Source organism: Zootoca vivipara, chromosome 8 (genome assembly GCF_963506605.1).
Source record: "Zootoca vivipara chromosome 8, rZooViv1.1, whole genome shotgun sequence".
NCBI lineage: Eukaryota > Metazoa > Chordata > Lepidosauria > Squamata > Lacertidae > Zootoca > Zootoca vivipara.
The window spans coordinates 24,355,285-24,370,895 of NC_083283.1; the positions used below are offsets into that span (position 1 = coordinate 24,355,285).

The window sequence follows — 15,611 nt, forward strand, 5'->3', positions numbered from 1 at the left end:
TGATGGTCAGGAGTGCCACAGACAACACTGGCCTCTGTCCCTCTTTTCTTCCCTTCCTCCTCTGATGCGGTCTTGCGTCTCTGCCTTCCAAAGGCTTGCACAGCTGTTTGCTGCAGCAGCCCTGGCTACAAGCTCCGCAGGCAAATGGTGGCTCTGGGGCTGGCCAGAAGGTACTGGTTGCCAGGAGCTGAAGCGGCCTTGGGGTAAGCAAGCAAGCAGGCAAGGGAGCCGAGCCAGCCAGTGCGTCAGCCCTTGCTGTTGGGAATGGAGAGACAAGTGTGAGGCCAGGCAGGCACTGTGTTGGCCTTTCTTCTGCTTGCTGTGTTCAAGGCCTGCCTGGAAACTGAGTCTCTTTCCACCTTGCAGACCCAGCAGTGCCTGCTGCTGCCTCCCAAGGTAAGGTGTTGGCCTCATGTTTACCTTTGGCCAGTCTCTGTTGGGCCACTAAGACTGGGGGATCCTCTTCCCAGACCCCTGTGGGGCAGTGTGAGAAGGCACCTTTCTTTGGGGCAGTGGGGGGGGAGGCAGCTCAGAGACCAGGGGCGGCAGGTTATCTGACCTATTTACAAAAGGTGTTCTATAATATTTACCCTCACAGCACCCCTGTAAGGTAGGAGGAGCTGAAAGCTGGCGGCTTACCACTCAGGGTAACCAAGGTTTTGGCTAACCAAGGATTTGGTGTGATGTCTCCTATGCCCTGCATCCTCTCTACTGTATAACAACAGCTCACAGGGAGCAGGGAGGGGTTCACAGATTGATTAGATGCAATTTGGTCTAATTAAGTCACTACATCACCTCACAGGACCCACCAAACCTGTTTCTCTGGCCAGTCAGATAGAACATGCAAGGTTTCCTGAAGGGAAAAAAAAGGCAGCAGTTATGTTTGGGCCTAAAGATTCCCTTTTGGAGCTGCTCTAGATTTTGCATGCTTTGGATGTTGTTGTTGTTTTGCAGATGTGGGATGAATTTCTACATCTGCACCAGCCACATATAATGCAAGCTGAAAAGCCACAAATCACATCATTGCCTCTGTTCTGCTGGAATAGCCTCCTTATCTCAGATATGTCTCTTCATGGTTCTCTCTCTTCCTGGACAAGAGGCTTACCAGCACAAGAGCTGGAGACTCAGAAGCTATTACATGGGAAGCTACCCAAGGGGGTGACCAGACCATCAATATTCTGCAGTAGAGAGTTAAGCGGGAGGCAGTGCAAGAAAGGAGTGCCTGGCGTGCTATGGTCCATGGGGTCACGAAGAGTCGGACACGACTAAACAACAACAACAAGAGAGTTAAGCACATACCAGAGCACTAGGTTTGTGAAATTAAAGTGGACTGAAGCACTCTATCACCCAACTGCAACAAATCCACTGGACAATATACTACCGAGTTCAACTTCTGGCAGTGCAAGGATCTCTGCTTGCACAATGAACCTTCCCTCTTCCTTTCCCCATGACCCCACGTACCCCCCCATCTGCTCTGAAAGGTTGGGGGGGGGGACCCAGTACAGATTTACGGGTGTGCAGGGAGAAGGGAGGGGAGGCATTCCATTGCACAAGTAGAAATCCTTGTGCTGATGGGATGTTATACTTAGTGCTACAGAGAGAACCCACTTTTTATTTTTACTTTTTTTTAAAAAAAAATCAGTCTTCTGTGGTTTCAAGTGATTGCAAAATGCATCGAAAACTATGGGATGAACAAAAAGACATGTAAACACCATGCAAGCAAACCAGGTAACTAACTCTAGAAAGATTGCCCTTAACTTTCCACTTTTCATGAAAGAGGAAGCAAAAACCTATATTGAGTGTCCTTATATGACCCCTTCCTTGCTTTCTCTTTCTTCCCTGCAGACTTTGGCTGCAAAGCACAAGAATTTTCTCCTGCGAGTTGCTATTTGCTTTCTTTTCAACTGGACTTCTGCAGACGTTCCTTGGTGGACTCTACTTACACAGTAATATTACTCTACATTTAAACAAAAAAAAAACCTCCTGCATCAAAATGACATGTATCAATTAGTATTATTTTATTTTCTCCTCACATCTGCATTTCTCCTCACATCTGCAAGTTGTTGCATCATAAATATAGCTCTCCTACCCAATCCTATTCCCCATCTTCAAATTGCCTCCTTTTAATTCTGAATATACGGTACTTCAATGTAATTCCCCCCCCCCGAACTTTAATCCTCACCTCCCCTCCAAATCACAAACAGGACTCCTGTTCCACACTAGTTAGAGCCCTGAAAAGGAGTATTCCTGTTAGAGGAATTAATTAAAGCTTAATTAAAAGTTCGTTGTTTTACCAAAAGCGTGCCATCTAGGCCAGCAGAGTCTCAATGTGAGGAACTTGTTGGCATAAACCAGGCATCCCCAAACTGTGGCCCTCCAGATGTTTTGGCCTACAACTCCCATGATCCCTAGCTAACAGGACCAGTGGTCAGGGATGATGGGAATTGTAGTCCAAAACATCTGGAGGGCCGAAGTTTGGGGATGCCTGGCATAAACCAAAGTGAAAGACCTTAAGTCACAGATGAACCCAAACCGGAATGAAACAGACATGAATAAGTTTCATTCCTTGGCCACAACCCTCCTGGGTTAGAGAGGGCTTTCAAATACTAACAATGTTATCCCTGCGGGAGTGAGATGGTAGGCAACAAGAGCCAGTGTACACATCTAGGACACATGCACGAAGGAAATGCAGGCTTTTGATTTAGCACTACAGAACTCCTTTTGCGAGGGTTTGCCAAGAGATTCAGGGCCAGTCTTAACTGACAGTTCTGGGGGTCTCATTAACGGGCACCCAAATAACCCCTACTCCGTTATTTTTAACCACTGGATTTTCTGCCACAGGCATGAAAAGCATATTGTGGTATTGCTGCAAGTGGCTCGTAGAAAAACATACTTAACGTGAGGCCCTGAATAATTGGGGTGCATGGGTGTAAGTGTGTGTTCCCAATCCTTCAAGACCTTGCTCACTTCCAAATTGAGCATGCTCCTAGCATGCCCTCTCTCTCTCTTGGTCAAGAAGACAGGCTGGAAAATGGTGTGGAGACACTTGAGTGCAGGGGACTTTCCAAAGTGGTCGGGCCCTTTGGTCAGAATGACGTCTCCTCCGCTCCCTTCATGTTCCCCCGTCACCGGGGTGGGAAGTGGGTATTCTTCTGAAGACGAGAGGGTAGCAATAAAAGAGGGCTGTGCATTTCCAGGCTCTTTCCCCGCAGCTTGCCCAACTTATCTTATATTTTTCCACTTGGGCCATCCCTCTCCCTCTCCCTCCCCCACCCCTCTCCACATTTCTTTCCGCGCACCCCTTCTCCTCCTCTTCCTTCCCCAGCTCTCCTCTTATTCTCTCCTTCGCCTTGCCTTCCTTTTGTTGCCCGGGCTCGCTATTCCGGACTCTGCAGGCCGCCTCGTCTGGCTCCGCAGCTCGCAGAGACGCGTCACGTGCGTTAGTGACAGCCTGTCCCGGCGCGTCCCGGAGCACCGCGGGGCTCCCAATTGGTGCAGGCGCGGCTGTGTGGCCCGCCCCCTTTCCCTTCCTTCATGCGCCCCCTGCCAGCAGCGCGCCGCGGGGTGGGAATGGCGATGCAAAAGAGGCGGGCGGGGCGGGGCGAGGGGGCGGGCGCTGCCGATCAGCTGTTCGCCGGATTCTATAACAACAAAAGGCTCTGCAGGGAGCGGAGACTGGCCGGTGCAACAGGGCTCGGGGCGCCCGCAGGAACAGCCTCCCCGCCATCTACCTCACTCCGCCGCCGTCCAGGCTCCGGACTTGCCCGGCTGCTTTGCGGACGGTGAGTGAAGGGCTGCGGGCGTCCTTTGTACCGGGTGCGTGTGGGTGTTTTTTGGCCACAAGTGACCTTAGGCGCGATACTCTTGGCGTTGGGTGCGCGTTCCGTTTGGATGCGGCCGGGGGGGGGGAAATCTGGTCTATTTTAAGAAGTAGGCAAGGGGGATTCCCATCATCTCCTCCGCCTATAAACTTTAGTATATTTATATACTTTTATCTGGCTGCGGGGCAGAATCGCTTACCCACTGGCCCTTTCCTGCGTTCCGCTTTCTGGGAAGGGTCCGTCTCGTCCCTCTGCAAAGTTGTATGCAGAGATGCGGGGAGGGGGGAGCGAATAACACCGGAGTTCATGCAGGGAGAACTAACTCTCAAAGTCTCTCTCCTCTCCTTTCCTCTTCTCTTTCCTTCTCCCCCTCCCCCCGGCCCTACTTCCTTAACGGTAAATTACTGCGCGATCCTCCTCCCAGCTTTGTCCGTTGCTCGGCAGCGCCTTCCGACAGGGCTGCTCACAAACCACTTGTGGCGTAGTTTTGCCAGCCAGCGAAGCCGCTTCCCTGGAAGCGAGCCCCGCAAAATTCAGTTCTTCCAACTTCCTGGGTAAGCCTGCTGCGGGTTTCATCTGAGACTGAGATCGTAAAAAAGAAAAGAAAAAGCGTCTTATAACTTGCTGTCCTCTCGAGTACCTTAAGGGGTGTTTTCGTTTGTTGATGGTGGTGGGGTTGTTTTATTAAAATTCGCGGAATTAACTCTTAATTTCGCGAGATCTAGCAGTCCAGCCCATAGCCCGTTAAATATAAAGTAGTAGGGTTTTTAAAAAACAAAAAACACAACACTATCCCTAACATACTAACTTGAAAGAAGAGCCCCACTGATTTCGGTGCGACTTTTGATTTCAAATAAACGGCTCCGCGTTGCAATCCTGTGAGCGCTCAGTGCCAAGTGATTTTATCCCGATGTGAGCTCGCATAGGATCGCAGCCTTCAACCTTGCTGTCGCCCGATCTGTAGGATCGGGGCTCGGGATCCCCTTTTCAATATCAAATGCGAATCGGGATCCCCGTTCCGCGCGCGCTCCTGCGGAATAATAATAATACGCAGCGGGCAAACTTTATGTACCCGCGGAGAAGGGCGGAAGCGTTTGCCCGCCTGCTCTGCGCTCTCAGTCCCCGGAGCGGAGTTTCAAACTGCTGGCGTGAGAGGCGTAGGGTGGAGTCCGGCGCCGAGTCGGGCGGGCGGAGAGTAGGGGACCTCCCTTTTCCCCCTAAAGGGCGGGGGTGAAGGTCGTCTTGCGGCCAGGGCCGTGGGGCGTGGACAGCGGGCTCTCCGGCCTTGGAGATGCCCTTTCCAAGCCAACTGCCTACGGAGCGCAGCCAATCCGCGCGCCTTGTGGATCTCCCCGCTTTCTAGCCGGCCTTGCGGTTGTAGCAACTTCCCCTCCCTTTTGTCTCTGTCCTTGCCCGCCCCCTGGAGAGGGAGTGGGGAGACTGAGGCCGTGGAGGAGCTGGGGTTGCCTGATCCGCCCAAGGGGATCGGGTTGCTTTCCCTCCGCCTTTCGCATATCCTGTTTTGTTGACAGTGCGGAGAGACCGCCCTTTCCTTGGTGTAAGGCTTCCGTCTCTTCCCGTCGGGGCGGATCTTGGACTCCGAAGTTGAGTCGGGTTCAGGTGTGTGACTAACCTCGCCGGAGCAGCCAAGCGGCGCCGCCCGGGAAGGAGGCAACTTGCGCGATCAAAACAAACCAGGAACCGGTGACTCACGGCCGCCAAGGGAGGGGAGAGGGGGGCAATCCGGGTCGGCACCCCGAGGCGTGATTGCGGCCGAGGCCCCATCCTGAAGCCCGATAGTACATGAACAGACAAGAGCAAGCTATGTGCTCTGGTAAACACACACAACCCCCCGTGCCAACTTAAATAAAATATTGGGGGGGGCAGGTAAGCCCTGCCCTACATAATTGATCACAAAATGTGGCTGGCACACACCATTTGAATGACAGTGTGTCCATCAAATTTGGGGGGCCCCTGACCCCCTCAAATATTCTATGGGGCCCCGAAGGGACCTCAGGCCTCAGCTCATAGGAGTTGGTTCCTAAGACACACACACACACACTGTGGATAAGCAGACGCACGCACACACACCTGTGGATAAGCAGTTCTGTAAGTCACTCTTTATGTAACTACAGATAGGAAGGTGCCTTTGGCAGTGGTTCCCAAATTTTACACACACACACACTGCCATAGATCACTTGAAAACTGGCAGACCACTCAAGATTTCTCTGCCTGTTTGCAGAAATTGTGATGTGTCATGCTAGATTACTATTATTCTTAATTGCAGTTTAATTGCTTCATATGGTATTACGATTTACGTTTTCCAAAATTCAGATTGCAATGCAATGCAATGTAAAAGCAGCAATAAAAAGCAATGCGGTATGGGCACAACCACAGATCCACACTGTGGACAACCTGGATGAAGCTCTGGTTCATTGACCGCAGTTTGAGACCCCAGCCCATTGGTCCACCCAGGCTCTGCACTGATTGGCAGCAGCTCCTCAGGGTTTTTAGAGGGGGATCTTTTCCAGCTTTTCCTGGAGATGCCACCAGAACAAAGCTGGGACGTTCTGCTTTTGCATGCAGCTGCCGAGCACAGACTTTATGGCTCCTCCCCACTGAGTATAGTGGGCATTCTCCTGTCCTGTGCAACTTTCCAATAGGAGTTCCTGATGCTTTGTGGGGCAAGGAAGTTAGTTGTCCCCCCCCCCCCTGTGTGTTTTAAAGTTTCACAAGTATTTATTTTTCCACATAAGACGCTAGTCTTTGGCAAACTGTTCTGGACTTGCATTTGTTTTGCTTTGCAAGAACATTTCACATTTGATGCAACCTCCGAGCATTTGTCTGATGCAACCTCTGAGCATTCTGGTAGGCTTCCGAGGGCTTTTGGAGATGGTTTTGGGTGGGTGGATAGAAAATGCTTGTACGATTGCTTTTCAGCGCTTGCAGTAGGCACTTTCAAACGTCAAAGTTCTCTTTAAGACATTGCCCGCCCATGTAGGTGGAATGTGGTAGTAGAATTCTTCCATGGTAAAATTAACAATACCACTTCAAACTCCACACGGGGCAGGAATCATTTTTTAAAATCCTTCACTATGTTTATTGTAAATGTCATTAGATTTGCAATTCATTTTTCATAGCCATCTTTTCCCTGTCCTTCAACATATCTGTGTCTCCCCTTAATTGGTGTCTGTTTCTGTCTCAGTGGTAACAAAAAACAAAATGCAAATACAGTACTTTTTTTAAAAAAAGATGGCACCCTCTAATGGCAGCCTGAAATAGCACAGCCTCTTCTTTTAACTTCAATCTCCTCCATATGCCATCAGACCAAAGTTGTGCTGATTGGATTAGGGGGAGCCAGCCATTGTTCAAGCTTTTGCAACCTGTTTTCAGTTTTCATAGAGCTGCCTTTGAAAGCAGTGAAAATCAACAAGAAGAAAAGTCCTGAATGGCGCAAACAAATATTTTATCAAATGATTTACCTGTTGGCTGTTGCCTGCTGCTGCCCGACTTTGAATGAGCTATCAGAAGTGAGACGCTCAGCTTTGCGATGAGGTCTCCTCTGAGATGCATCTCACTGCCTTGAGACTGATATCATTTTGGCAGCAGACACAGACATACCTCTTTGCCCAGTCTTTGGTGGAGGGCTGAGGTGTACTGCACATTTGAATTAATGTTGCGGCTGCATATTTGGTTTTATGCTGTTTTAGTAATAGTACTGTTTCATTTTTATTTAGAATGTGCATATTTCTGCCCTGGGACTATCGGGTGAAGGGCAAACAATGCTTTACACTAAATAACCCACTCAAGACAGTGCCCCCTCTCTGAGAGACCTTGGAGAATCTGCCAGCCTGAGCATAGGCTAGATTGGGCTAGAATCTGCCCACCCATGTCTGAGAATCTCTCTACAAGGCTTTTGCTTTTGGATGTTTGGGTGGCTGCAGAGTTAAAAACTGAAGGGCTTATGGGGAAAAGGTGGAGGTGTTAACTGTTCTATTGGTGCCTTTTAATCTATTGTTCTACCAGTTTTTGTGTGAGTTTCTTACTTGGTTTCCCCTCAACATTTTAATACTGCCCATTAACAGTAACTTTGGGAAACATAGATCAGGCCTGCTGAGATTATGTAAACTGTATAATGTGCCATTACTTTCACGTATCTGGCTGTCACATGCCCTCAAAGAGGACAATTTCCATAAGCTAGTGAGATTCCCTACCTGTGCAACTGGAATCTCGCCACAGAATGCTATCCTGATAAAGTGAAGAGAGAGAGGGGGGAGGATGCTACTTTTAACTTAAAAACTGAGCTTCTGAGCCCCCTGCTGGAAACAGTGATATTGCTGATCTTTGAAACAGAGAAGGTGGTATAGAACTACAGTGGTGCCTCGCTTAACGAATGCCCTGCTTAACGAAATTTCCGCTTAATGATTTTCCGAGCGGAGCTTGCCTCGCTAGACGAATGCATTTTACGAAAAACTCGTCTAGCGAATCGCGGTTTCCCATAGGAATGCATTGAAATTCAATTAATGCGTTCCTACGGGCAAAAAAAAAAATTCGAAAAAAATTTCAATGCATTCCTATGGGATTCGCTAGACGAATTTTTCGCTATAAGAAAAGACCCGTGGAACGAATTAATTTCGTCTAGCAAGGCACCACTGTACTGGACTTTCGTTTCCATAAAGGAGCAGGAGCCAGAGCTCATCCCTAGAACACTTAATAAGAGATGAGAAGGAGGGTGATAAGTTTGCCCTTGCAGCTGAGTTGAAACCTCTCTGAAGAAGAATTTTGCATTAAGAACCAGGAGTTTCAGAGCACGGACTGTTCTTTAGATACAACCTTAAGCCCTAGCATTTCCGGGAAACTAACTACTGTTGGAGACTAGAGAGAAGGAAAGCATTCTAATTTGGTGATAGAGCACATGCTTTATATGCAGAATGTCCCGGGTTCAAACCCTGGCACCTCCAGGCAGGACTGGGGGGGCGTGCCTATGGAGCAGTGGGGGTGGCAAGCACAATATGATGGTTCAAGGGGCAGAGCTGATTACTCCTGTGAGCCTGGTTTCACCTGTATGGGCAAGTATAAAGATGAGAGAGATGAGGGGTCTTAATTGCCCTGCAATTATCTCAGATTTGCTGTAGTGGTATTGTTTTCTCTTTTTTAAAAAAAAAATGGAACTGATGCTTTTGAAAAGCCACTGGGTGTTTTGTACCTGAAGACACAGTTGGAACCAGCTCCCCTGTAGAAATTTGAAACTGCCCTTTTATTGTGCCAGTGAATCTACTTGAAAATGGTGTCTGCAGCTCTACGTGGCTCGGTGGCAAATACAGGTTGCTGCCATGTAATGTGTGGCATGGCCCCTGAACAGTATATGTTTTCTGTGTGTGTGTGTGTCTAGCATTAAGACTTATTTTTTCTTCTATCTTTTTTGCAGGATTTTGTAGCAACCGTTTACAAAGAAAACCATGCCTCCCCATGTTCTGTGCCTAAGCAGATAAAAGTATTTGTGCACTTTAATCTTCTACCTGCGCCCTTGGCTAGTACATTGTGAAACTGTACATACGAAGACGTTCCAGCCAGAGTCTTGTTATTGCCTTAGTAATGTTCCAGAGGCTGAATAATATGTTCGTGGGAGAAATCAATAATTTGCCCAGGCAAGAGCCAGAGTTCAGCGAGAAAGAAGAGGAGGAGTGGATTCTGGTGGATTTTATCGGTAAGATCTCTGTTTCAATATAATTTCTGCATTAGGAAGCAATATTTATTTTCTGTTTACAAACATATTTTTTAAAAATTGTAGGGAATATTTCATGTTAAACATGAAATTGTGTAAGGGGGGGGGAGAATAAAAAAACAGCTTGGTCAAGCTGGGACAGTATCTTGCCCTCATCACAAGGCTTTTTCCTGGGCCAAGTTGCATATAGCCAACCAATTTCCACAACTCAATAATTTAAAAAATGGTTGATCTCTCTTCCCCCTTCTCTTGCCCCAACTTTGTTCAGCTATTGTAGACTGTAAGCCACAACCCCCACACCCTCTGGAAGGATTTGTGGGTTGGTTCAGATGCTTACCTTAGTGTAAAACAATGACCAGTTGACGTGGTTGCTATCACCAACATGCGGGTCCTTTTGGACCCAGAAGAGGAGGGTGGCGGGTGTAACAGGGCAATGCATGCTTATGCATTGGGGCTGGGATTGGAACCTCCACCCGAAATGGTCGCCACCTGTATCCTTATCCCTCTACCATGGAAGGAGAATCTTCATCCCATGTAGGGATCTGAACAGATTTTGTCATTCCTGTGTTTTTACACTGCCTATTGCACTAGTGCCCCTATTCTTGTGCTAGCAAGAAGTAGTGCTAGCACAATGGGATTTCGCCCCCATGAATGTCCACGCCGTACCCAAATCTACTCCAGGGGTTAGGGAAAACCCCAGGACACATTTTGGGAGCATGTGGGGGGGGGGGAGAAAAGGGAGAATATTCCATAGCACTACTAAAAAAAATTGCACTGACAACAATAATCATAGGTGAGTACAACCACTTATTATATTTATTAGACACTTGTTACCTAAAAGGTCTCCCAAGCATCCATTAGCGGTATAAAATTGTGGATATTTTGTTCCTTTGCAAACTAAGGCTGGGGAACCTATGGCTCTCTGGGTGTTATTGGATTCCAACTCTCAGACGCGGCCAGAACAGCCAATGCTTGTGGAGTTGTAGTCCAACAACATCTTGAAAGGGGAACATATTCTTTGCACCTACTGTAAAACATCTGAACTCTGGCTGCATCAATCAACCTCGCCCATCCATCTCAATGGCTGTTGTACCTCCCAACAGACACCTGTACTAACTTCTCAATGATTGAAGAGGAGGAGGAAGAGGAGGAGGAAGAGGAAGAAGAAGAAGATATCCATAAAGCATCGCCTGTGGACAATTCACCTGTCTGCTCTTTTCTGCCTCCTTCTTTGGAATGTTTGGCTGATGCCAGTGAATCTTGCTTTATTCAGTTTGACTCGTGCCCCATGGAAGAGAGCTGGTTCATTACACCACCTCCGTGTTTCACTGCGGGTGGCTTGACCGCTCTCAAAGTGGAAACCAGCCCCTTGGAGAACCTTCTGATCGAGCATCCCAGCATGTCTGTATATGCAGTCCATAATACCCACCACAGCCTCAACAAGACGAGCTCTGGTGGTGGTAATGATGAGGAGGAGGAGGAAGAAGAAGAAGAGACAGAGCCTCGTGATATAAACAATCCTAGGTAAGATATTTGCTCCTTGATTTGTACAGAACATCAAATAATGTTCACTAGGGAGAAAATATTCCTTGAAAATTAGCACATTTTGGAATACAGTCAACTTCATCAGACGTATGAAATGTTATCCTCCGTTGGCGGTGGGGTTAGCCCAAGACACCTAGCAAAACTCCCTGTGTGCAAAAGAAGCTTTTCAAACGTGCAGAACGCCCCGCAGATCATCCCATGACTAATTTCCTTAGTATTTCCTCCTCCCCTGATTCTTCCCACTGGTACATTTCCACTATTTCTCTGTATTTGTGACACTACTCCCTCCCCCACCAAATTTCCCATTTGGTATATGCCCATCCTCTCCCCCCATGATTTTTTAATCCTTGGTACATGCAAGGATTTTCCTCTCTTCTCATTATGGTGCACCCTCCTTCCTACCCACCCCTGTCATGAATGCTCCTATTACAATTTCCTGATCTAATTTAATCAACCCTATTTCCTCTTCTGCCTTCTTCTCCTTAACTTTCTGTTTACCTTTCACAAACACACACATGCACAATGCATGTCCCCCTCTCTTTACCAAGCACAATCAGATCACACATCCCTCCCTTCCAGACCATATATGCATACATAAATCCTTCCATCCATCCTTTTGCAGGTACACACAAAGAATACTCTGCCCATCTATCTCAAGAGTACACCTTCACATGATGAAGAAAGAGTCCACCACTAGATGCATTCAGGCCACATGCATCCAGCGCCAGCCCAAAGGGGGTTCACGTACATGGAACTCAATAGCGAACATTAATCTGTGCAGGCCCTTTGCCTAAAGCAGAAGCAGGGCACAGGGTCCTCCATATATTGTAGGATTTCATCTCCCATTCACCCTAGGGAGCTTGCACTAGTAATTCTTTGGGATGGGCAAAATACGAACTGCAAGAATAAGGATCTAATCAGCATTCTTCTGTTAGCAGCTAGTTAATTTTTACAAGATGCTGGAAATATTTGGAAAATTCCACTTTAGAATATTGGTAGGATAGAACCGTGAACTGGACCCTATCTAATACAAAGTTCATGTGTTTACATAAAGGCATAAAAAAAAAATTTAACATGGTGTGATTTTATTAAATATATCACAGAAGAAACAAAGGCTTCAGTAATTCCAGCTAGGTATGGGAATATGTGGCACTTCACAGCAGCAACAGATCACCTCACACTTAAGTACGGTATTTCCCACTTCATTTGCTGAATAGTGCCAAAAAGATGAAACAGTCAAAAATATAAACAAGATTTGTTTAACCTTATTCTTTTATGTAGTAGGATAGGATAGGAAGGGTGTCTTTGTTTTAAACATTTTGTAATGCCAATCCACCATCGCAGCTTTTCTTTTAAAAATTGCCCACCCTCCCTGACCATGGGCTATGCTGGCTGTGACTGATGAGAGATGTCATCCAGCAACCTCTGAAGGGCTCCATGTTGGCTCCCTGGGACCTTTTCATTTGCCTCTCCCTCTGGACCCAACCCAAAGCACCTTTCCGAGGAGAAAAGGCAAAGGCATATGTAGAGGTCTCTTCTCCTTGCTCTCAGGAGCAGCAGCAGGGCCAGAGATCAGCAGAGACGCCCACCCACCCACCCTCCGAGACACACACACTGGGGCAAGGCAGCTGCCCAACTATGCCCACCCTTGATGCTGCCTTTAAGCAGGATTCTCAAACCCACAGGACCAGATCTTTACCACACGACAAAGAGCTACCTTTGTCCCAACCACACACTGACTTGTTTCGCCGTCACCAGAGCGTCTTGACACGCAGACCGTCAATGGTTGTGCAATAACACCTCTCTCTCCTTACGCTTTGAATTCTAGACCAGAAGCCCAAAGTGAAAGGGGTCAACAGATCCGATGCTATTTTGCAGCAGTCACTGCTCACTCAACCTTTCTCGAACAGACCAAGAGTTTTCGTCCTTCCCAGTGGATCAAAGAACACAACGAAAGACAATATCTGAACAGAAACTGCCTCCGTCGCCAAAACCTCACCAGGGGTTGCTACTCTCGGCAACTCAAGAACAACGGGTTGTTTGTTCACCAGCCTTGCCAGCGTCATTATAATTACTGAGGGCACCTTGCGTTGTTGTTTTTCCTTCTTCAAAAAAATATTATCGGTTGACTTGCTCTTTGTATTTTTCACGTGTAGGCAATGAAGGCGAGATCAATCTTAGGCTGATCAACAGTTATTTCTACACAATCACTAAAGTGTTACATTTAGGTTGTAAACCACATTGTTGTAACCGTGTGCGCCTCACAGAATGACTTTTCTACATTTTATTCATGGCTCGGAAACATATCAGTACAATAGTGTTTGTGTGATTGGGGGTTTGCTCTTTTGTTTTTTGTACATGACTTTCTAGAAACTTTTTATGACGGATGGATGGATGGATGGGCGGGTTTGTTTTTATATTGGTCCTTTTAACCAAGGCAGAGCAGGCGACACATCACTTTGTAGTCCAAATGCAGTTACAGAACTTCTCAGGGTCAGCCATACACTTGCAACGATCTGTGTATACTGTATATCCTCTTAACCTAACGTGTGTGGCCAACCTTTGACCTGCCAGGTGTTGCTGGGCCACACCTCCCATCATTCTTGGCCATTGACCAACCTCGCTGGGGCTGATGGGAGTTGCAGGTTAGCAACTTGTGGAGGGTCACAGGTCCCCCCACCCTTGCTGTTAACGTTTGAACACAGCTGTTAAAATGTGATAGACTGTATGGTATTGAACTCTGAATGACGAGAGAATTGTCTGTGGGGCAGGGGAAGAATATTGTGTGACCTGACTTCCTCCCATCAACTTCTACTTAACCTCCATTGCTCAATGTGGTTTAGCCAGCTTCCTCCACAGAGCAGGGCCTGAAGCAGGCATGCAAGTGAGGGTCATTGTGGTATGTTGGACCTTCTAGACCCAAAAGACAGCAGCAAACATTTACAATGTCTCAGGCATAAAATATAAGTATAGAGACAGATGATCACCTGACCAATACTCTCCTTCACTTGAAATACTACCAGCTTAACTAATATTTTAATGAGTTAAAAAAACAACAACCATTCTACTATAAAGTGGTCTAATTTGACCATTTAGTCCAAATAACTTAAGAAGTTTTAAGAAATATGTGGTGGCAGTCTTCATCTGTCTACAAATTAATATTTGAGTCTAATGCTTGATATCTGGAGTTCCTCAGAGCCATTTTTTCTGTTTACTTTCATACTAGGATACCAATTTCAGCCAGTTGTTCATTTTTTTAAGTTACACAAATGTTTTACCTTATTTCAGTGGTTACCCAATACTGTTAAGCTTCTTTCGGTTTCGTGGACAAACACCACAGATATATTTATAAACTCAGGAACGCTTCAGTGTTTGACTGTGGTCCTAGGTATACTTGTTTAGAGGTTTGCCTAACTGAAATAAAGTATTAGCAAATAGCTCTGTGTAGGTTCTTAGCCTTCATCTTATGTCTCCAGAAACCATTCTCCTTCCTGTTAATAGGAATATTAAAATGAAGATTACCTTGCCCACCTTATTTGTGTTAGCAAACGTTTGAAGTTAAGCTTTCTAGTTGAGATATATAAATATTCCGTACCATTATTTTACTGGATAACTTGCTAGTGATGGAAGCTTATCTTTTTTTGAGGTAGACACACAAGCTTGTTCCACAAATATATGTGCTTTTTGGTTCTTAATATTGAAAATAGTACCGTTGGGAAAGGAATGATTGCATTACATCATTATGTTTGACTCTTAATTGTCTTGCATATTTATGTTACTAGTTCTATAATGTGCCTGGAAGTCTTGGACTGTTAGAATTTTTTTGCTTTTCTAATGCTACCATGTGTTTTGTGAGTAGGTATGACTTTTTATATAGTGTATGTTGTTGTTTTTTTTAAAAAAAATTGTATTAACTTGTAAAAGTGGGGGGCTTGTGCTGTGCTGAATGGTGATTCAATAACTTTGCTTAAACTGTTTTTTCATACGTATTGTAAACAAAACTGTGCCTTTTAAAGTGATTTGTATACAGCAGACTTGAAGACTTTTAAAAAAGGGATATTTCTGTTGGGATAAATACTGTACACCAGTCTATGCATTACCAATGGCAGCTTCTTTCTAGAGACATTTTTGTTTTGTCCTTGTAGCAGTTCTTTACGTTTTCAAGGTTCTAGCACCCTGATTCTACAATATACAGTAATATCTCAATGTAGCTTGTGCTTGCGTAGTTACTGCAAGTCTGTTTCCTGTGCAGAAAATGAGACAGATACGCTATTACGGTATTTATTAAAGGGTAACCCCTTTGGTTATTGCAGTATAGTATAGCAGGTGCATACTTCAGCTGGTTCTGTATACCATTTAGTTTTGTAGTGGGAACCTGTCGCCCTCCTGGAGTTGCTGAACTGTAACTTCCATTATACCTGACCATTGCCCATGTCTGCTGGGATTGATGTCCAACAAGCAGCTCAATGGCAACAAGTTGTCTATAGACTTTGATCTGTTTATATATTTCCCCCATGTTC

The 15,611-nt window shown here is 46.2% G+C and overlaps 1 protein-coding gene across 4 annotated transcripts; it reads left to right on the forward strand.

Moving 5' to 3' along the window:
• The first annotated feature begins 1,923 nt into the window (after positions 1 to 1,923).
• TP53INP1 (tumor protein p53 inducible nuclear protein 1) lies at positions 1,924 to 15,298 on the forward strand. Of its 4 annotated transcripts, none has more exons than XM_060277699.1 (4): positions 1,924 to 1,946; positions 9,250 to 9,528; positions 10,650 to 11,070; positions 12,920 to 15,298. In XM_060277699.1, the coding sequence occupies exons 2-4, from the start codon at positions 9,417 to 9,419 to the stop codon at positions 13,167 to 13,169; spliced, it is 783 nt and encodes a 260-aa protein (XP_060133682.1). In that variant the 5' UTR covers positions 1,924 to 1,946; positions 9,250 to 9,416; the 3' UTR covers positions 13,170 to 15,298. The 4 variants fall into 4 exon arrangements, with proteins under 4 accessions (XP_060133682.1, XP_034980409.2, XP_034980410.2 ...); XM_035124518.2 differs by lacking the exon at positions 1,924 to 1,946 and adding an exon at positions 3,632 to 3,782; XM_035124519.2 differs by lacking the exon at positions 1,924 to 1,946 and adding an exon at positions 3,633 to 3,816.
• The last annotated feature ends 313 nt before the right edge of the window (positions 15,299 to 15,611 follow it).

What these genes read in the sequence shown, in the direction of transcription:
- TP53INP1 (XM_060277699.1), top strand. Translation starts at nt 9,417, where the DNA reads ATGTTCCAGAGGCTGAATAATATGTTCGTGGGAGAAATCAATAATTTG. An exon ending in GATTCTGGTGGATTTTATCG is followed by an intron (nt 9,529 to 10,649) that starts GTAAGATCTCTG and finishes ACCTCCCAACAG; the next exon opens with ACACCTGTACTAACTTCTCA. An exon ending in CGTGATATAAACAATCCTAG is followed by an intron (nt 11,071 to 12,919) that starts GTAAGATATTTG and finishes TTTGAATTCTAG; the next exon opens with ACCAGAAGCCCAAAGTGAAA.